This window comes from Patagioenas fasciata, chromosome 12 (genome assembly GCF_037038585.1).
Source record: "Patagioenas fasciata isolate bPatFas1 chromosome 12, bPatFas1.hap1, whole genome shotgun sequence".
NCBI lineage: Eukaryota > Metazoa > Chordata > Aves > Columbiformes > Columbidae > Patagioenas > Patagioenas fasciata.
The window spans coordinates 5,155,074-5,175,929 of NC_092531.1; the positions used below are offsets into that span (position 1 = coordinate 5,155,074).

At 61.3% G+C, this 20,856-nt stretch overlaps 1 protein-coding gene across 3 annotated transcripts; it reads right to left on the bottom strand.

Annotated features, from left to right (window-relative positions):
* Nucleotides 1–500: 500 nt before the first annotated feature.
* SHF (Src homology 2 domain containing F) lies at nt 501–19,466 on the bottom strand. 3 transcript variants are annotated; one of them, XM_065847789.2, is made up of 7 exons: nt 18,785–19,465; nt 11,836–11,965; nt 10,954–11,172; nt 9,357–9,494; nt 6,310–6,481; nt 5,959–6,078; nt 501–1,819 (listed from the first exon to the last, which is right to left on the bottom strand). In XM_065847789.2, the coding sequence occupies exons 1-7, from the start codon at nt 19,262–19,264 to the stop codon at nt 1,633–1,635; spliced, it is 1,446 nt and encodes a 481-aa protein (XP_065703861.1). In that variant the 5' UTR covers nt 19,265–19,465; the 3' UTR covers nt 501–1,632. The 3 variants fall into 3 exon arrangements, with proteins under 3 accessions (XP_065703861.1, XP_065703863.1, XP_065703862.1); XM_065847791.2 differs by lacking the exon at nt 18,785–19,465 and adding an exon at nt 17,322–17,341; XM_065847790.2 differs by lacking the exon at nt 9,357–9,494 and having other exon boundaries at nt 18,785–19,466.
* Between the last annotated feature and the right edge of the window lie 1,390 nt (nt 19,467–20,856).

Genomic DNA, 20,856 nt, shown 5'->3' on the forward strand with positions numbered 1-20,856 from the left:
GTGGCACTGCCGTGAGAAAACCCCTGCAGCTGGAACTCCCTCCATCCCCGCTGGACGAGATGCCTCGCTGGGATGGAGAGAGGAGCCGGGAGCTGCCAGCAGCGAGCAGGGCTGTAAGGAGACACCGGGCGCCCAACGAGCCCAAACTGCTGCCTTTTAAGGAGCGTCAGAGGCTGAAGCGTCCTGGACCAACCACCACGGTTTCTGCAGGCTCCCCACCACGTGTGCCCACGGGCCAGGCTGTGCCCGAGCGTCCCCACGGCAGCTCGGAGCATCCCACCGACTCCCCAGGCGCTTTGTTCCGCTGATGCAAAAGGTTCTGCTGGTCCAGCGGTGAACGTGTCGCTGCCGCCCCCTCCGCTGAGCACGGCGGGAGCACCGGTGGCGGAGGGGAAGGGGACATGCTGCAGGGGGACAGCGAGACCCAGCTGAGCCTGAAGCGCGGACGGAGGAAACGTGTACGTGTGTGGGTACAGCAGCAAACAACACCAAGAACGAGGTTAAAAGGCAAGGTATGTGTTAAATGCTACAGAGCACCAGATGTAGCTTCAGCCAAAGGAAGAGAAGGAGCAAGCTGGCCCAAAGACAAGCTGTCAGGAAGACAAAGAACAGGACTGGAGCCACTAAATACCCAGAGGAAGAGCAGAATGGGAGATCTGTGAAATTCAGGGATTTTGCCTAAGACTTAATGAGGGGGAAAGGAAAACAAGGAGGCAAAAGATCCCAAAGAGCACCTCCTTCCACAGGGAACGACGAGCAAGTCCAAATCAGCTCATCACTGCCCGCAAAGGGTCCCACAGACAGAGCAAGGATGTGACCACCGGCGCCACCTTGTTGGACTCGATGATCCTTGTGGGTCCAACTCAGGACGTTCTGATTCTGTGATTGTCTGTGTCTCAGACGAGTGAGCTGCCTGGACCGCTCTGGCACACAGGTCTCAGCGTACGCAACAGCGAAGGGAAAAATCAATTTCCTTCGAGTTTTTGTGTAACAAAGTCCCCCTCCCCGCCACGTTGCCACACCGGTCCCCAACTCAAGGTGGTGGGATGTGGGCGCGCAGTCCCCACGGAGGATGAGGCGACCATGCACCGCTTTATTCGGCAGTGGTGCTGCATGTACGGCTGAAACTGGTCACTATTTACATTTGGCAAAGGATGGCAGCAAGTACCGAGCACCCATGTGGGTGGGGCCACCGCTGGCCTGGCCCCCCATGCAGGTCCCCTCGCCCCCGCCAGCATCCTGGCCTGCGGGCAGAGCCAAGCACCCTGACAGAGGCACCTCAGGCCTGGGAACGGAACATTTATCCCCATTTTCCTGCCCGTCGCACCCCCCCAGGCCTCCACAAGGCGCCGGCTCCAGTCCTTGCGCCCCTGGCTCTGCTCGGAGGCAGGCGAGGGCAGTGGCTGGTGAGCCCCGCTCAGCTCGTCGTGCCGGGGACGTCCCTGGGGAGACACGTGGGAGCCCCCGAGCGAGCGGGACGAGGGTCCGACCGCAGCGATCCCCAGCGGCGCCGGCCGTGCCCGGCTCGCAGGCCGCCCGTGCGAGCCCGTCCGTGGCACGGCGGCGCTCGGCCCTGCGACCGGCCGGTCCCGGGTGCACGCGTCCTCGAGCCCGGCTCGCGGTGGGTGAGGACTATAGGGTGCGGATGGCCACCGGGTACAGCAGGGACATGTGCTCAGCCCCCTTGATGGGCAGCTTGCGGCTGGCGTAGTGGTGGATGATCTCTGGCACGCTGTCGAAGGGCGGGCTGTGCTGGCCCAGCACGTACTTGTTCTCCTGGGTCCGGGACAGTTTCATGTGCATGAAGCCCTGGCTGCTCCTGCAAGGAGAGAGAGACGTGGGGTCAGGGGGTGCAGCTGGCCCAGCCCCACATCAGCTCCTGAACCCCCAGACGGGCGGCCTGTCCCCACAGCTGGGGGTGCTGCTGGCTCCTGTCCCTGGCTCCTGTCCCACTTGTACAGAATGATAGAATCATTGGGTTGGAAAAGACCCTGAGGATCATAATGTCCAACCGTTCCCCCGCCCCTGGCACTGCCCCATGTCCCGAGAACCTCATGTCCATCTGTCCAACCCTCCAGGGCTGGTGACTCCAGCACTGCCCTGGGCAGCCTGTTCCAATGCCCCACAGCCCTTTGGGGAAGGAATTGTTCCCCACATCCAACCTCAACCTCCCCTGGTGCAACTTGAGGCCGTTTCCTCTGCTCCTGGCGCTTGTTCCTGGGGAGCAGAGCCCGACCCCCCTGGCTCCAAGCTCCTTTCAGGCAGTTCAGAGATCAGAAGGTCTCCCCTCAGCTCCTGTTCTCCAGCTGAACCCCCCAGGTCCCTCAGCCGCTCCCATCACACTTGTGCTCCAGCCCCTCACCAGCTCCGTTCCCTTCTCTCAACTCGCTCCAGCACCTCAAGCCCTTTCTTGGCCAACTCCAGATGAATCCCCCAGCACAAGGGAGGGAGGTGGCTGGGCATGCTGTTCTGTGTCCCCCTGGGGAGCACGGCCACGCAGTGGGGTGAAAAGGGTCTATTGTGGGGACAAGGAGGGAGCCCAGGGCTGGCTGGGTGTGGGCAGGAGCAGCTTTCGCCCCGGCACGTGGTGAAGCCGCTTTCGCAGCCGCCCGTTTGGTGCAGGAGGGTTTCAGCTCACAGATCCAGCCTCACCGTAGCACAGCAGGATTTTCTCCCGCGGCCGCAGCCCACGCCCCCCCCGCCACTGTGGGCTCCATAAAACCCGCTTGGCGCAGCGGGGCCATTTCCCGGCACCGCGCGGGCACCGCGCCACGCCGGGCTGCGCAGGCAGATCCCGCCACGAGCGCCGATTCCAAGTGACGGGCTAATGGCCCTGTTGCTATTAATTTGCGTCTCTGAGGAGAGCCACAGCCTGTCTGCAGCGTCTGGAATGCACATTACGGCAAAATATCGATGACTTAAAAGCAGACAGGACCTCATCAGCAATGCTGAGCCGCTTCCAGCACTGCGCAGGCTGGTCCCATCCCCCCGGCTGGAGACGGTGCCCGTAATGCAGTAATGGACAGCCCGGCTGCATTAGCAGAATGGGTTTGCAATAATCCATTTAGAGCCGAGAGGAAAGGAGCCGGCCGGCTGCCCCGGGGGAGGGCAGGGGAGACCTGCAGCCCGGGGAAAAGCGATAGCCCGGGGAACAGCGGCGGCCGGTCACATCCCGTGCCCCGGCGGCAGGGAGGAGCTGGGGCTGTGCCGTGCAGGGTATCCCGTGAAGGTGCTTGGGTTCATGCCGCTCACACACAGTCACATCACCGACACGTGGAGCTGCCCACGGGTGCTGCACCGTCTGCAGAGCAACCCTGCCTGGAGCCCGGAGCAGGATCAGAGCTGGTCCTGAGCTGCCACACAGCTCCACAACCAGCGGGGTTGGCCTTGTCCAAATTGCTCCACAGGTCTTTGTCACAAACTCAGGGACATGGACCCTGGAGAGATGCTGCGAACCCCAGAGCGGCAGGTACAGGCTGGGGACGCGGGGCAGGTGCTGCTGCCACCGAGCATCTTACAGACGTGAGGAGGGACCCAAACCCTCGCAGCGTGGCCTGGAGGGGTGAGCCAGCAGGGACACGCGCTCCGACACTACAACCCTGCCCGTGACAGGCAACGTGGGGCTGCTGAGCCTGGACCAGCCAGGACGGGCACGGGAGGGTTAAATCCCTCCGGCTACCTGACCGTGATGGGTACAGCCACTCCTGCTGCTCCCTCTTGTGTGTATTTTTCCTTTAAAGCAGCACAAAAGGGCATTAGGTCAGCGCCAGAGCTCGCTTTCAGGCCATCTCCTCGGCTGCATCTCCTTCCTCAAGGAAAAGAAATAATCATAAAAAGAAGAGACGCAGGCAGACAGCTTACAGCTATATAAAAACAGACCCAGGGGATTTTCTTTGAAAAGGCTCTACAGAGAAAGGCGATGGAGTAAAAATCGTGCTCAAGGGCTCTGCGAGCACAGGCGGGGGTGCCCGAGCAGCTCCAGCCGGGTGACGCTGCTGCGAGGGCAGGTCCCAGCAGCACGGGCTGTCTGGGAACAGGATTTGGTCCTTTGTGCCACGGGGCTAAGGACGGGCAGTAAGGAAAAAGCCCAAAGAAATGGGTGCATGGCTTGTGGAGAGGTGATGGAAAGGGACACCTGTGCTGGTGAGGGACAAAGCCCCATCCACAACCACCTCCCAGGCTCTCCAGGGCATTGTGGCTAACGCCACCCACAGGGTGATGGCCCAGAGGACCTCTCACAGCCTCAAATACATTGACCAGCAGAAGCTGTCATTTCAAAATTGCTTGCAAGCCAGGGCAAGAAAAAAAATATTGAGAAAATTAAAACATCAGTAAAAATTCTGACCAAAGAAAAGAAATGAGGGAGGCTTCCCAGAAAGGCTTGTTGCGTGATCTAAAAGCTACAAGTGCAGAAGGAAGAAAGAATGTTTTCAGCTAAAGATCTGCCCTGGTTTGGTGATGAAGGCAGCAAAAAAAGCCTAAAAAAATAGAGAGAGAGATGGAGCAATCTAATTCACAATTGTGTCCCTGGGAAATAAACGGGGGAGGCTGAACCCACCAGGGAGCAATGCAGGTACAGAGACCACTGGGAAATTTAAAGTATATTGAGAAAAGCGTAGAGACACGTGGCCTGTTGTTGGACAGAGATGACTGAAGTGCTCAGTAAAGCCTTCTCTCACATCTGCCAGGAACAGAGCTCATGTGCACGTCTAGCGGGAGGGCGAGGAGGTATTTGTTAATCCATCATCATCCTGGGGAGAGGAACAGCTTTGATTTCACGGGTTCGGGCTGCCCCACGAGTCCCAAAAGCGCTGGATGAGCAGCTATGGGCGGTTTCCCCGGCAGGACACGTGTGGCGATACCTTGTGCAGTTTTGGCACTAAGGGTATCTGGAAAACTTGGGGAGTGTGCAGAGATCACCCCCAAAACCCAAGCAGAAACCAAGCTGCGCTGTGGGCGAGGTTCCCCTGCTGGGACACCGAGCAGCGCGGTGTCCTCCCTGCGGCACGGCCCAGCAGGGGTGACGTGGGACGGGCACCCGCGTTTCCATCAGAAACGGGACCACACAAACTCTATTCTCCCATGAAACCAAGCTCCCCCTCTGCTCTGCCCTGGGGAGACCACACCTGGAATATTGTGTCCAGTTGTGGCCCCTCAGCTCCAGAAGGACAGGGAACTGCTGCAGAGAGTCCAGCGCAGCCACCAAGATGCTGAAGGGAGTGGAGCATCTCCCGTGTGAGGAAAGGCTGAGGGAGCTGGGGCTCTGGAGCTGGACAAGAGGAGACTGAGGGGGGACTCATTCATGGGGATCAATATGGAAAGGGGCAGTGTCAGGAGGATGGAGCCAGGCTCTTCTGGGTGACACCCAGTGACAGGACAAGGGGCAATGGGTGCAAACTGGAACACAGGAGGTTCCACTGAAAGAGGAGAAGAAACTTGTTGGGGGTGAGGGTGTCAGAGCCTGGCCCAGGCTGCCCAGGGAGGTTGTGAAGTCTCCTTCTGTGCAGACATTCAAACCCGCCTGGACACCTTCCTGTGGAACCTCAGCTGGGTGTTCCTGCTCCATGGGGGGATTGACCTGGATGAGCTTTCCAGGTCCCTTCCAGCCCCTCACATTCTGTGAGTCTGTGAACAAGAAGCCAGAGCTGGAAGCTCACCCTCGAGTGAGCGTCAAGGCACATAATTTTATCCATCTGAGGGATTACTAGCTCTGCCAAGGGATGAGCAGTGAGCCTCCAGACATAAAAACCTCCTCAAGAAAGTCTTTTGCCAGACCCCAAACCAGACGCCTGTGCCACACCACAGGGCAGCGCAGACTTTGTCCTCCAGCCATTTCTGCCCACCCTGTGCTCGCCTCCAAGTCACCCCATCAGTGCAGCCACTTATTCACGTGGGGCACTTGCCCGTGAGGGGTCACCTGTGGGTCCTGCCACCCCCAAGCCCTGCGGGCTCACTCACTTCAAGGAGAGGGAGAAGTCGTTCTTGCTGGTCTCGCTGTTGCGCACCAGGTAGCTGGCCTCCTTGCACAGCCGCAGCAGCGTCTCCGCGTCCGTCCGGCTGATGGCCCCGTGGTACCAGCTGCGGGCACAGAGGGACCGGCTGTGCCAGGCTGAGCAGGCACCCTGGGGACCGCCAGGGAGGGGAACTGGGGGGACAAGGCGTTCACCAGGTAGCGCAGGGGGTGCGGGGGCACTCGGGGACACCACGACATGCAAGCAGGAACACAGAGCCGGGGTCTGTTCACAGTGTGGTCACGGGGACGCCAGAGCAGGTGGAGGTTGGGGCAGCGCTGGGGTGCACAGGACTCACCACTGGCTCTCCAGGGGCAGCGCCGGGTCGATCCTCTCCCCGACAAAGGGACCGGGCTCGGCCAGCAGCGTCCTGGTGCTCTTGAGGCCGCCGGAGCCGTGCCGAAGGGCAGCCCTGGCCTTGTCCTCCCGGCAGGGCGATGTGCGGCCGTACCCCAGCCCCTCCGACACACCTGCAGGACAGACACACATTGCAGCTGGCAGCAGGACAGACAGACAGGGTGGCCTCCCAGCTGTCCCCCCGCAGAAAGAACCAGAGCCACGTCACATCGTGCCAGGTCCTCTCGTGCTGCTGCATCCGCTGCTCCGAGCAGGGCAGGGCAGCTCTGGTGCTGCTGCTCCCCGCTCTGCGACAGACGAGGTTGGGTCCCCCCCCGCATCAGGACCGGGGTCCATGCAGCACCCGAGCCCCTGGAAATATTTTCCAGGGAGGTTTCAAAAGCTCTGAGAGGGTTTTGCTAACGCAAGCAGAGATTCAGTGGTTGCGGCACAGAGTTAAGTGAGACGCACTAAGGGGACACGCTCCAACCTTGGGAAAAAAAGCGAAAAGAAGAGGGGTGGATGGTGCTAAACAGAGCAATCGGTTTGGAAACGAGGGACGTATTTCTGCTGGCACAAGCTGAACCACAGAATAGTTGGGTTGGAAGGCACTTTTAAGGTCCCCCAGTGCCCCCCCTGCCATGAGCAGGGACATCTTCACCAGCTCAGGTTGCTCAGAGCCCCGTCCAGCCTGGCCTGGGATGTCTCCAGGGATGGTTCATCCACCACCTCTCTGCCCAACCTGGGCCAGGCTCTCACCACCCTCAGGGCAACAATTCCTTCCTCATGTCCAGCCTGAATCTCTCTCCTTTAGTTTAAAACCATCACCCCTTGTCCTATCCTAAACCTCCTGGGGTGAATAAAACCAATTCCCCAAGGTAGGAAGGTGACATTTTGACTTCAAGGTGTCCCCGACGCAGCCGCCCGGCCCCGGTGAGCGGCGGGGGATTAACGGAGCCCCGGGGACCCAGCCTCCCCGACTGTTATTTCCGTGCGAGATGATTTCAGCATTAACAATATTGTTTCTCCCTCCTCTGGAGAGTCCATTATTGCTCCCCTGCAACACCAGCCCCCTCGCACAAATGACTTATCGATCGGGCAGAGCTGCCTCAACGCGAGGCTGCCGGGGGCCGCTGGGGGGGCAGAGCAGCCCTGGCACCGCAGCCCCCGCACCAGTGGGGTGTCCCGGGGGTCCCCGCTCTCCCCAGCTGCCGCGGTGACGCTGAGGCCACGCTGCTGCGAGGCAGAAAACACCCAGAGAGGGATGTTTTGCTCTCTAGCGGGGCGCCCTCTAAGGCTTTGGGTGCTATGCAGGTCTCCAACCCCCCCAGCACCCCACACAAAATCCTCTGCAGCTCAGCACGGCTTGAACTCCCCGCGAAGGAGCTTGGGGAGGTGTCCGGTGTCAAGGCTCAACAAACCCCATCTCCGCAGCGCTCTGGCTTCCACCCGCCGCGCTTGCCCTTGTACAGAACACACGGGCTCCGATTTCAACTCATCACCTTAAAAAACTGGGGCGATGGTTAAAAAGCCAGACAATCAAAACAGAAGCGCTTGCTGGCAGCACAAAGTCATCGCGCTGGAGGCTCAGAAGAAATGCATTGCACCTGTCAGAGGGAGGCGGAGGCATGCGCATGATTAAACAGGATATTAAAAACAAGCCCCTAGGAGCAAGAAGACATCCTTCAAGAAGTTCAAGTCACCCCCAGACAGGCGAAGTAGAAAATGAGACAAAACTCTGGCAAGATAAACTTAAGACAACAAAGTGAGTCAGGAAAAAGAGATTCTGTGTTGCTAAAACCAGGAAAAATGACAAACTGACGTGTTCATCAGGAGCAGGACGCGTGTCAGATAATAAACCATGGGGGAAGAGAAGAGGCTGCAGAGCAAAGGAATTAATTTTTCTTGACACTCGCATTCATTGCAGGAAGGGGATGAGGAAGCGTCCCCTGCCAAGACCTTTATTTTTTGGGGCTGATCTCAGCCTGCGGGCTCCCCGTGGGTTTGGGGCAGAACGCGGCATCGCTCCGGGCGCCATCGGCTGCAGAACCGGGCGCCATCGGCTGCAGAACCGGGCGCCCCGCGCTCACACCCGCCCGGGCAGCAGCAAAAGCCACGGCGGTTCCTCTCTGCGAAGCTCTGCGGGGACCCGGGCACCGGCAGATAAGGCAATCAGCCACCTGCACCTGGCTGGCCGCAGTCCCCACCGGCAGCAGCGTTAGTGACGCGCGGGCGGACACGGCGCAACGGTTTGCAGAGAACATCTCACGACTTGCAGATGCAGCCCAATTCCCCCCCCAAACCCAAAAGCCTGGGTGAATTTCGGCACCCCCACCCCCACCTAATGCTCTTGGAAGAAACCTAATCCACCACAGCGTAAGAACAAAGTCCTTTAAATATTAATAATGGGTTAAAAGAGAAGCAGTGATGTTTGGTTTTCATAAGCGAGGCTGCCAGCGGAGTCCAAGGGGGATTTACGTGCGGGCTCTGCCGCTCGGCACACACAAAAAGGGCTTCACAACAAGGCAAACCTGAGATGACAAAGTGTGCCTGAGAGATTTAGCTGTTTGGCATAGCAAAAACACGAGCGAAGAATCCAGAGGGACCTCCTGCCACTGAGCAGCAAGGTAATGAAATAGCGGAAGAAACGGAGCGGTGATAAATGACGAAGCGAGGCACATGGGGAAAAACAACCCCAACTTCAGCGGTGGGATGTGAATTAGCTGCTACCACACCTGGAAGGGACCTGGGCGTTCAGAGTCACAAGAAAACATCAGAGCAGTTGTCGAGAAGACCGTAAAAGCAGCCATCGACATTGGGAATTTGGAGGCAAAGATGAGAGAACAAAAGACGAGGTAATAACTCTGCCACCGAATAATCCCCTGGTGCAGCTCGACTGCTGCGTGTCAAGAGGCATCATGGAGCTGGAGAAGATGCAGAAGAGGGAAGGACAAACGTCTGGCCTGCAGCTGCAGCCCCCCCGGACACCCACTGTCCCGCGAGACCCACCGTTGGTGTCTTCGTAGCTGGGCTGGCCGTGCTGCGGAGGGACGGGGGCACCGGCCTCGCCATCCGCGGGGCTTTCACCGCTGTCCAGCTGTCCCACCGGCGGGGGCCATGGCAGGTCTTTAATGACCTTGATTTCGACTGGATTGATGAAGAAGGGGAGTGGGAAAGAGAAAGAAAGAGAAAGAGAGAAAGAAAGGGCTTAGAAAAAAATGTCAGCAACACCAGGCCCGTGGAGAAGGAGAGCAGGTGCGGGGGAAAGACCTGAGGACTGAACTCCCAGGAGCCCTGTGCTGGTTTGGCCAAACCATCCTGTCCCCGGCACCGAGAGCCCCTGCTCCTCCATCAGCTTCCCCAGCCTGCGGGGCAGGCGGCAGCTCCCGGCCACCTTCCAGGGCCCCTGCCCCAGCGCCCTTTGCCGTCTGTCCTGCCTGTGCACCTGTCCTGCCCCGGGCACGTCCCGGCCGCCCAGCAGGTCTGCGCTCCCCTGCCAGGCGCCAGCGGGTTGCTGCTCATGCCGGTACCCGGTGCCCATCGGTATGTGGTCTCAGAAGCCCCTCGAAGGGGGAAAGGCCAGCAGAGATCCCACCATTACAGGAGAAGAGAAATGCCCGGGCAGCCACAGCAGGACCTGCTCTGGCTCCAGGTGAAAACAGGGACTGGGTCCTGTCGTGTCCCAGGGGAGCACCCACGAGCCGGACCATGAACACAGCGCCTGCCCCCTGGACACCGAGCAAGGGGCTCCGCCACCCAGAGCCACGCGGCGGACACACAAACCACACCGCGGTTCATGACGGAGCCCGACAACCGAATCCTCGGCACAGCTGAATCCACCGGCCCCACGCTCGGCCGGGCCGCGGCAGCACCAGCGCAACCCCCGGCACGAGCAGCTGCCGCGGCATCGAGCCCGGCACGGACACCTCCAGCTCTCAGAGCACAAACCCAGACGGTGAATCACTCCCTAGGCCAAATCTCCACCACATCCCCGCGCAGCACCGACAGCCGCCGGCCCCAGCGCCTCGCGCGAGCCGGCTGCGGCGCAGACGCACATCACTGCAATTGAAATGCATCCCAGATAAGAGCGTGGCAATTAGCCAGTGCCAGTGGAGGAGCCGGCGCTAATGCACAGCATGGATTTCCTCATTAACGAGCACAAACACCATCGATTCCGCAGCACAGATAAATAGGCCGGGGGCCGGACGATCGCCTGGCCAAGGGCTCTTGGGGGAGCACGCAGCTCTTGTCCTGCCCCGAGGAATGAGGGATCTGCTTGGTCAAGCTTCTTCCCTGCAATTTGGGGCTGGGGGGTGTCAAATTGCACCCGAGGCTGTGATCAGTTAGAGGGGAACAGGCAACAAGAGATGGGCGCTGGACAGGCTGCCACGGCAGCTCCGGCCACCACTCCACTCATCTTGGCTCCTGCTGAAAAGAAACAGCCTCTGCAAGTGCACGAGAGCACCCCAAGCCACAGAAACACCGAGGCCAACACCACTGACCCCCAAAAGATGAAGGAACCCCAAAGAGAGCCAGCTCCTGCCCAGCAAAACACAACACAGCATTGGTTGCTTTATGGCTACGATCAATCTTTTACATGGCTCACCTGCAAAGGCTTTGGAGATCCGCTCCTTCTTCCACTCCCAGGGCTGGTCGTACTCCTCGGGCGGCCGCTCGTCGTCCTCGGGCAGCCGGGACTCCCTGGGCCGCGGACAGGCCGGGCGGTCGCCGTCCACGTCCAGCCCCCCAAGCACCGGCTCGTAGGGGGTGTCGTAGAGGTGCAGCGGCCGGGCCGGAGCCTCCCGTAAGCCCTTCTGGCGGATCTCTAGAGGAGAGGAGCGAAAAGACCAGGAGATTTTTGCCACTGTCCCTCCCTGCACACCCAGCACGGCCGGTTTCATAAAACACCCTTCCCTCCAGCAAAACAAAATTCTCTCCCACGGACACACGCAGCGTCTTTGACGATTTTTCCAAGAAATGCAATGGCCTCGTCCAAAAAGCCACATGAGCTTTCCAGAAACAACTCACTCCAGAACCATGGAAATGCAAAGCGGAGCCTGGAGCTCGCAGGCTGGCACAGCGACCCTGTGTGCACCGTGGCTGCTGCAGCACACGCTCCGGCCCAGTCCTAATCCAGTTAAATAGCTCCCACATCTGTCTTAGCTTTATGCCAGACGCGTCAAACATCAGGTCTCTCCCGGCCAGCCTGGTGAGCACCGTGCTCTCGGCGGGCAGGAGGGAATATTGAGGTGCCTTTATTGCCCAGGTGGCCTTTGCGAGTGCTCTGGCTACAGCAAGGCCATCGCACACAGCTCAAGCTGTGACAATCTGCCTGTGAAGTGGCTGCGCAGCATCACAGCGACCGCCCAGGTTTGCCTTGTCCAGAGGACCCAGCGCTGGCATGGGCTGTGAATAAGAGTCCAGCGCTCACCCAATTTACAGAGCAGAAGCACAAAGAGCGGCCCTTCCACGGAGCCTTCCACCTTACCTGCCATCATCTTCTGGGCTTCGTATGGCTCCATGTATCCATCGTTCTCCGTCACCTTCTCCAGCCCTGCCTGGCTACCAGCCACCTGCGCCGCATCAAAGGGATCTGCATAGTCCTCCAGGACAGCCAGCTGAAGAGCGGAGGGAAGGAGAAGGGTTAGGGCACTCCCTGCCTGTTTGTGGGGGATCAGGGACCAGTTGAATCCTCCCGGATCCTCACCACGAGTTCTCCGAGTGGCAGCCGGGACCCTACGCGTGCATCCCGGCAGCGCCGCGGAGCAGGTGCCGGCAGCCGGTGGCTTTCCAGGCCCCGGCGCTCCGCTGTGGAAACGCTCCAGCCTTTGTCCCGAGCGCTGGGACGGAGCCAAGCGGAGCAGAAGGCGGCCCGGCCTCCTCCCTTACCATCGGCAGGCGCCCCCAAGCCCCCGCCGCGCGGTGCTGGTCCCCCCCCAGCACACAGATGGGCTCTCTGCATGCAGCCACGTCTCCTCACCCGAGGTGCAGAAAGGGGCGCAGATCCCAGTACAGCTGGCACTGGTGTGACTGGGAACTCATTGGTTATTTTCTAGGGCTCCCTGCAGGCTTGTCTGAAGACGTTTCTCAACAAAAAGGCTAAGAACAGCCTATGGCTGCCTCCTCGGACCCCACAGCATCCCCACGTGTCACAAGTAACACAGCACAGAGCTCTGTGCGGTCAGGAGTCACCGGGAAAAAGGACCAGGAGCCTCTCAAGTGCCAGCCCAGGGGGATGGCACGGAAAGCCCACAGTTTGCCCTCACTAGTGAAACGGAGATGATCCTGCAGCAGGACACAACATCTCCCAGAGCTTGATCCCCACCAGTGCTGGAGCCACACTCTTGCTCCAGCACCTCAGCAGCTTCCCAGCCAGAGCACCCCATGGCATGATGTCACATCCCACCTCCCGCTCAAAAGCCTGGTTCTAAAACGGGGCCAGGCGATACTCCCAGCGGGGTCTGAGTGCACCCAAACACCTCTGCCAGGTTCCGCTTGCCCACCAGGGTGCAAACCCCAGGCTGGACCATTCGGTGAGGTGGGTTTTGCCACCACAATGCTGGCTTCACAGAGCTCCTGCAGCAAGGACCAGGCTCCGTCCTCACCGCTGTCCCTGCTCCCGGCCAGCCCTGGAGCCCAGGGCCGCTCACATTCCTCTCCAGCTCCCATAATCAGCTTAAAACAAACCACTTATTTCTCCTTCCTGTGCAAAACAGCCCGACAATAGCCTTGAGCAGCAAAACCCAGCAGGAAAAGGGAGCAGGAACTGGAGCTGTAAACACCTCTGTGCAGCCCCGAGCCTTCGCATCGCCCTGAGCTGCAGGAGGACGCAGCTCCCCGCACCCCAGCTCCCACCTCCTCTGCAAACCTCCTGGCTCCCGATGCCATGGGGAGTGGGGACAGCTCTCCCAGCCCAGCCCCTCACCATGAGCGAGCAGCAGAGCGTCACCCCGGAGCAAACCCTGCCCGCCACGGGCTCGCAGCCACCCCGGCGAGTGCCACGGGGGCTTGGAGGTGCGGGCAAGCAGACGCGCTCGGCCCTGGGCAAGGCAGCAGCAGGACGGATGGTGACGGCGACTGCAAAGGCACTGCGGGAAGCCCCTCTGCTTTCTTTCCTTCTCCAGGGCGAAGGAGATCTTGCTGCTCACCCGCTGTCCGCGAGATCCCAGGTGCAGATCAGCGCACACCCCCACAGAGAGCCGGGAGGTCCCGTGGGATGCACCCACCTCTTCAGAAAGCTGCGAAGAGGCTTTCGCTCTGCCACAACGATATCTGCAGAGCACAGCCCTGCGCCGGCGACAGCTCATTTGCACACGCACTGGTGCCAAGGGAGGTACGAGCATGCAGGTGTCCAACACACACAAACACACAGACTCGACACACGAGTGCCGGTGAGATGAGCAGGCGGGCTGCAAGATGCGGTTTGCTGACCCTCCCACGCTCAAAAAGAGGATCTGCTCATTCCTCTCACCCTGAGCCCAACCTACCATGTTGAAACTGGCCGTAATCCTCTTTCCTAGATGCATTTTGCTAGACAGACACAGACCCAGCTCACTGCTGGACTCTTGACAGATGAGCTGCAGCAAGCTCACAGTGTGGCCCCACTCAGATGCCACCAGGTCCAGGCCTAGAAAGAAGAGGATGGTGAAGAATACTAATTTGTTGCTGCTGAGACCCCTAAAACCAGGTATTTTCCTTGCAGTGGGGTGCAGAGGCGCCCAGCAGCAGTTAGACGGGCTCTACGCAGGTTTGCTGGGCTTAACTCGGGCCCAGAGTGAATGGCTCAGATCAGAGGGCTCCGAGCTCCCTGGGTCTGGTAGGGTTTTACCACACGGGTTCATTCCTCCTCTGTCTCAAGGATGCCTTGTAGGAGCTGAGCCTACTCACGCTGAGAACATAAACCCATTAATTTTTTAAATGATCAGATATTACAGCAGAAAAGCCAGGACAAAGCTGGGAAGGTGATTCCCAAGTGTTTCCAGGAGCGCTGCAACCTCAGGATGCACAACCAAGCCAGCGAGAACGGTACCCAGAGCCCCAGGGCTGAGCTCTTAGAGGGCAAACACCAGGATCCCACAGTCACCAACAGCATCCTAATGCCCTCGTACGTGGGCCCGAATTAAGGTGGTAGGGGAAACGGCATCTCTGACATTTCCTAATCCCAGGGCTGGACTCTGCGGGCTGTGCGGGGCTCTGCAGCAGCCACAGGCTCCAGGGGTGCCCCAGACCCCCCCAGTCTGCTCAAAGGCATTTCCACACTTTGCTCACCTCCTGTGTCGTGGGGGGAGCTGCCCACCGCCCGGCCGGTCCCCACACGCTGCTCAGATCCCCAGGTACCAAGGCATCACCTGCTCATGTACAGCACAAGCTTTGCTAGATTTGAAATAATTTGGGTGCAAAGCACACGCCTGACATGTGCTCCATCGAGAGGCTGAGGGAGCTGGGCTTGTTCAGTCTGGAGCAGAGGAGGCTTAGAGGTGAGCTCAGCACTCTCTAGAACGACCTGAAGGGCAGTTCTAGCCAGGGGGGATTGGGCTCTTCTCCCAGGCACTCAGCAATAGGACAAGGGGGCATGGGCTTCAACTCTGCCAGGGGAAATTGAGGCTGGAGATGAGAAAGCAATTCTGTGCAGAGAGAGTGGTCAGCATTGGAATGGCTGCCCAGGGAGGTGCTGGACTCACCGGCCATGGAGGTTTGTAAACTGAGATTGGCCATGGCACTTAGTGCCGTGATCTGGTCAATGGACTGGAGTTGGACCAAGGGTTGGACTGGATGATCTCTGAGGGCTTTTCCAACCCAGTCCATGCTGTGATTCTGTGATTCTACATGTTAAAGCCACCGACCCGGGACAGCTTGTGGTGCAGAGCCGTCCTCCAGAGCAGCCAGGCACCAAGGGCACTTGGACACGTGTCCTCGGTGTGCACCTGAGAGGTTTTTAAGCATTTATCTGCCCTGGCAGTGCACACTCAGATCCTCCTGCAGCACCGAGGCTGCTCTCACTCTATTATTTATGTCAGCTGCAAGAAAAAAAGAAAACCAAGAGAAAATTCAGGCAAAAGGCCAAATCATCACCAGGTTCTTGCAGCAAAGTTTTTATGCTGCGACTGACAGCGGCTCTTCAACAGAGTTCACAGGTCAGACACTGAGATCCCAGGGCAGAGCAGGGGCTCTTCACCCCATCTTGCCTACAAACATCCCGCCTGCCACCACCTTTTGTGACAACAAGATGCTCCGCTCTACAGAGAGGTCCCCAGAGGGTACCCAGAGAGATCCTTCACTTTATAGAGAAGTGTCTTGCCTTGGAGATGAAGCTTGGGCTCTCCCCAGGACTGCTGGGTTTCACGCTGGAGTCGCTCTGAGCTACAAACAAGCTCAGTTTGCTCTCTCTGCCAGGTGCAGTTTGACCCATCTTACAGCTTGGCTTTTGGTGGACACTGAAGCCAAACCCAAAAGGAAACAGAGTGGTTTGCTGGCCTTCCAAGAAGGGTCTGGTGCCCTGCTCGGGGCGGCCGGGGGGGCCAGCGCTGACCCCACGGCACGGGAGGAGGGAGCGCGGGCCGGCGGAGCATCGCGCAGGATGACTCAGTCCGGGGAGGCTCTCGCAGGAAAGACACACGCCCAGGAGCTTCCTGGCCGGCGTTCCCACACCCCGCGGCACTGACCCTGCTGTCCCTGCAAACACGCCAGCGATCGGTCCCGGCGGGCAGGACGCAAAGCCCTCGCCGGGCACGTCCCCCACCTGGTCGCCCAGCCGTGTCCTGGGCGCCCTCGTGCAGAGAGGTCCCTCACTGCTGCATCCTGCTGGAATTGCTCCTCACGTTGCCTAATGCAAACACGGCAGAGAAGACATCTCCCGGGTATCTGTCTCGCTCAGGCGAGCTGTACGGGGCCAGTCTGTTATGCAGGACTGCAGGGAAAGGGCCGCCCAGACTAAGGAGATGGAGAAGGACCTGTCCTGGTCGCCACCATGTCCAGCAAGCATTTGTAGCAGAGCAGGAGCCACTGCAGAGCTCACTGTGAGCATGTCCCTGCAAGACATCGCAGTTCCCGTGCAAGGCAGAAAGATGTGAGGACACACTATGATGGCAAAGCACCGCGTGGCCGGGCAGGAGGGAGGACACGGCCAAGGTGTTCCTGCCTGTCTTCAGTTTTCCAGAACGGGCAGGACAGCTACAGCGGGCACAGGGCTCCCAGGGAACATTGCCCATCCCCCAACCTCAACACAGCGCAGGTACCACAAACCACACAGCCAGTAACTGGTGGATGCTCCTTCCACTGCTGTCCATCCCTGTCCTCCCTGTTCAGAAGGGCTGCATGTTTCAATAGAGCGTTTTGCACTGTCAGTCATTAACAGAAAACCTCTCTGCTCTAGCAGCCTTGCCTGCAGAACTGTACATCTCCCTTCATCTTCAGCATCACCACAACTCAAGACCCATGGCCAAGGGTTTCCTGGCGTCCCAGTCCCCGCAGCAGGCGGGGAACAGTGCCCACCAGCTCTTCCTGTGTGTGGGAGCACAGAGCCCCCTGCCACAACCATCATCTCGGCTTGAAGAGCTCAGCAGAGGCTCCAGCCCCTGCTCCAGGACACCTTGACATTGTCACCACAAACAGGAGCCAGTGGCATCAGCAGTCTCCCAGCAGACACCTCCATCCACCTCCAGAAAGGACCACCACGGCCTCGCAGCAACTGGGGGGCCCTCCCACCGCTCGGCCAACGCCAAGGCCAGCAGATGGGAGCTGCAAAGGGGGCCCAAGCCCAACAGAGATGCTCAAGCTGTGCACGCTCCCCGGTTCCACCAGGAAAACTGTTTTAATGGACAGTTTCATGCACGATCAGATATTCCCACCTTATCTCTGGCTTCACCCGGCCTCCAGAGCTCTGCCTGTGTCCAGCACGTACTGGAGCCCTGAAGAATTCAAAACCTCCTCCCCACAGAGGCACACAGAAGATGAGATAATCTAATTACCATCTACCTTCGATAAGATGAAGAGTTTTCTTCAGCCTCATGCCGTTAGCAGGGTTTCCCCAAACGTATCCCAGCTTTTAGCTCTTCTCTAAACTTCCCGGCTTCTCCCCAGCCCTCAGACGCCTGCACAGCCCGGCTGTACCTTTTGCAGTCCCTGCTTCCCGCAGCTCCTGCTCGGCCCTTTGCACATCACAGTCCGAGTTCTTCCTACAACCACCACCCGCCCCTGGTCCCTCCAATCCCACCCCGCGTGTTCCAGCAGGAAAACCATCCAGCCTGGCTCAGCAAACCCTATCACCGCAACGGCCCCGCCAGCCCCCGCCGCCAGCGCCCTCCTCCCCTGCTGCCCTCAGCCGACAGCTCGCAGGATCCCGGCTCAAAAAGGGGTTTCTACCAGGCCCCTGCAGAAGCCTCCAGAAAGCAATTAGTCAGTGCAAGCAACTTTCCAAGATCCACCAGCAACAAGTTTTTCTATCTGCTTAAAGCACTCCCGAGCAGGTTTTGTCCGGCGCTCGTTTTGCCGTGCTGCCCAGCGATGCCAGGACCACAGACGGGATCATCGCATCCACCCTTCCCTCTGCCAGCCAGATCTGCAATCCCGTCGAGTTCGCTCGACAAGCCTCATCTTGCAGGCGGCAGCGCTGGCGGGCACTAATTACCCCTCTCCTGCCTTTATTTGCGCAGTCCCCGCATCAGCCTCTCTGCCGAGAGGCCCGGCACCCCCAGCCGCAGCCCCGGTGGGCTCCTCCTCACGCCGCTCGCAGCCCGTCTCTCCGAGCTGGGGACACTTCTCACCTCCTTCCGGGCCTCGGCAGCGCCAGGTTCTGCTCTCACCCCGGAGAAGCGGCGGGGAGGAGGCAGACAAAGAGGCGCTGAGGCTCCCTGACAAAGCAGCGCGGCAGCTCGGGGGGCCCGTCTGGCACCGCCGGGCCCTGGCAAGCGGGCAGAGGGTGGAGGGAGGCCCGGGGCCACCGACCCCAGCGCCAGGGGCCACCGGAGACAGTTCTGTGCACTCGGGGCCTTATGGGCTGGAAGGTCTTTGCCTCTGTAGAGCAACAAGCACTTGGCAGCAAAGAAATGGCAAGAAGGCAAGGGGGAAGGCGGCCGGCAGGCCCTGTGCTCTCGCACCTCAGCGAGTGACGCTTCCTGCCGGGGACCGGACCTGCTGAGGATTTACCTGCTGGGGGCCGGACCTGCCTCCCCCGGGAGCTGGAGGAGCGGCCGGGGCCGCCCCGCAGCTGCTGACGTGTGAGCGGCACGGCGGAGCTGCCGGGACACGGGGGGACACAGGGGACACGGGGGGACACGAGGGGACACAGGGGACACGGGGGGACACACGGCCCGGCCGCGGCTCCTGCTGCGGCGAACCCGCTGCCCATCCCTCGGGTCCCAGCCCTGCCGAGGGGCGCCCGCGAGTACCCGCTGGGCCGCGGGGCGCCCCGGGGAGGGCGGCTGTGCCGGGACACTCACCTCCTGCGGCGGCTCCTCGGGCGGCTCCGGGCCGGCCGGGGGCGAGCTGGGGGCGGCGGGGGGCAGCGGCGGCGGCGGGGGACTGGCGGGCGCCTTCTCCACCGTCTCCACCTTGATCAGCCGGTGCTTGGGCGAGACGTAGCGGGGCCCGTCGGGGGCGGCGGGCGGCGGCGCCCCGCTGTAGGGGTCCTCGAAGTCGCGCTCCTTCTGCAGCCGGTAGGCCGCCACGATGTCGGGCTGGGCGGCGGCCAGCGGCTCGGCGGCGCCCCCGGGCGGCGGGGGGGGCTGCGGGGGCGGCCCGGCGCGGTAGTCGGGCTTGGGCGGCGCGGGGGGAGCGGGCTTGGCGCTGCGGAAGCCCAGGTGCTCGCGGAGCCAGCGGGCCATGGTGCCCACGCACTGCGGAGCGCCCCCGGCCCCCGCGGCCGCCCCCGCCCCGCCGCCGCCGCGCTCCGAGCCGGCGGCCGCTCCGCTCAGCAGCATCGGCGCCGGCGGACTGAGCGCGCCGGCGGAGCCCGGGCCGGGGGGGGCGCGGGGGAGGCGGCCGGGGGAGGCGGCCAGTGCCACCTGCCGGAGCCGCCGCGCCGGCTGCTCCGAGCGGGGCTTCCCCCCCGCTCCGCCCGCCCCGCTTCCCCGGGCCCGCTCCCCCCCCCGGCACGGCTCGGCTCGGCTCAGCACAGCCTCCCCGCCGCCCGGCCCGGCCCGGCCCGGCCCGCCTCCCCCCGGGCCCGCCCCGCTCCCCGCCGCCCGGCCCGCCTTCCGCCGCGCCCGGCCCGGCCTCCCCCGGCGCTCCGGGCCGCCCCCCCGCGCTCCCGGCAGCCGCTGCCTCTCGGCTCTTCCCAGCGGCCCCGCGTCCGGCCCCGGGGAGAACCGGCCCCCGGGGGCGTCCGCCGGCCCGTCTGTCCTGCTGGAGACCGCGGGCCCGATCCGGCCCTGGCGGCAGCCCCCGAGCATCCCCGGCTCCGGGAGGAGAAGGGGTGCCGGTGCTGGCACCGACAGAGCCACCGGGGAGGCTGCGAACAAGAAGAGAGCAATAGGGGGTCTGTCGGTGGCAAACCCACTGCCTGGGACGTGTTCATGAAACCAGCCCGGTGCAGGACGTGCGGAGCACATCGCTCCACACAGAGTCACCCAAACACCAGGCTGGCCCCGTGGGCACCCACAAGAAACACCATGAGACTGGGGTGAGCGAGGACGAGCCAAGGGAAGGTGCTCAGGAGAAGGCTGAGCCAAGGCCGGCTGTGCCATGGGGCGAGCACGCAGAGCCGCGGGCTGCGGGCAGAGGACAGACATCCCCCGGGGTGCACCCAGGCAGGGCTGGATTTGCCGGTACAGGGCCGGCAGTGACAGCGCGCAGAGCAGGGAAGCAGCATTGAAAGCAGGATGTTGGAGCATGGCAGCGGAGGCTGAGGCCGTTGTAGTGGAAAACAGCACACTCACACGTGTTCTGACTGTTACTCCTGCACACAGCCCCATCGCCAGCCACCACCACCCCTGCTCACACACCACCCAGGACCGACGGTTGCGCCGTGCCCTCCTGACTCCCAGCAGCAAGTGTGCACAGCCGTGTCTCCAAACCTGCACCCCTGAGTCCTCACAGCCCTTCCTAAGCACACGCTGTCCACCCAAACCCGCTCCCGGCCCTGCTGCCAGGCTGAATTCCCCCAAAGGCTGTGGTCAGCCATGCCGGGAAGGGACAGGGGACAGAGGCACGATGCTGCGAAAGTGGGAGCACCGCGGAGGGGCAGCCGTGCCGAGGCGTGCAGTGATGGGGAGGGGCGCCGTGGTGACATCCTGCCCGTCCTCACCCCGTGAGCCTCCTGCCCCGCCATGGGAACGGACACTGAGATGTGGTCGTCAGGGTGTCTGGAGGGAGAAGCTTCTCGTGGTGACCTCGCTCCCTCCCAAGCCCTGCGCAGAGGGACGGCTGGGATGGGGCTGAGCCTCCTGGGCCAGCCTGGCACGGCACGTGCCAAACCCATGCCCAGTGAGCCCACCGAGGTCCAGATTCGCTGATTTATTGGGTACGCGCACATTCTACGCTCCTCCCCAAGAAATCCAGCCAGATGCCCCAG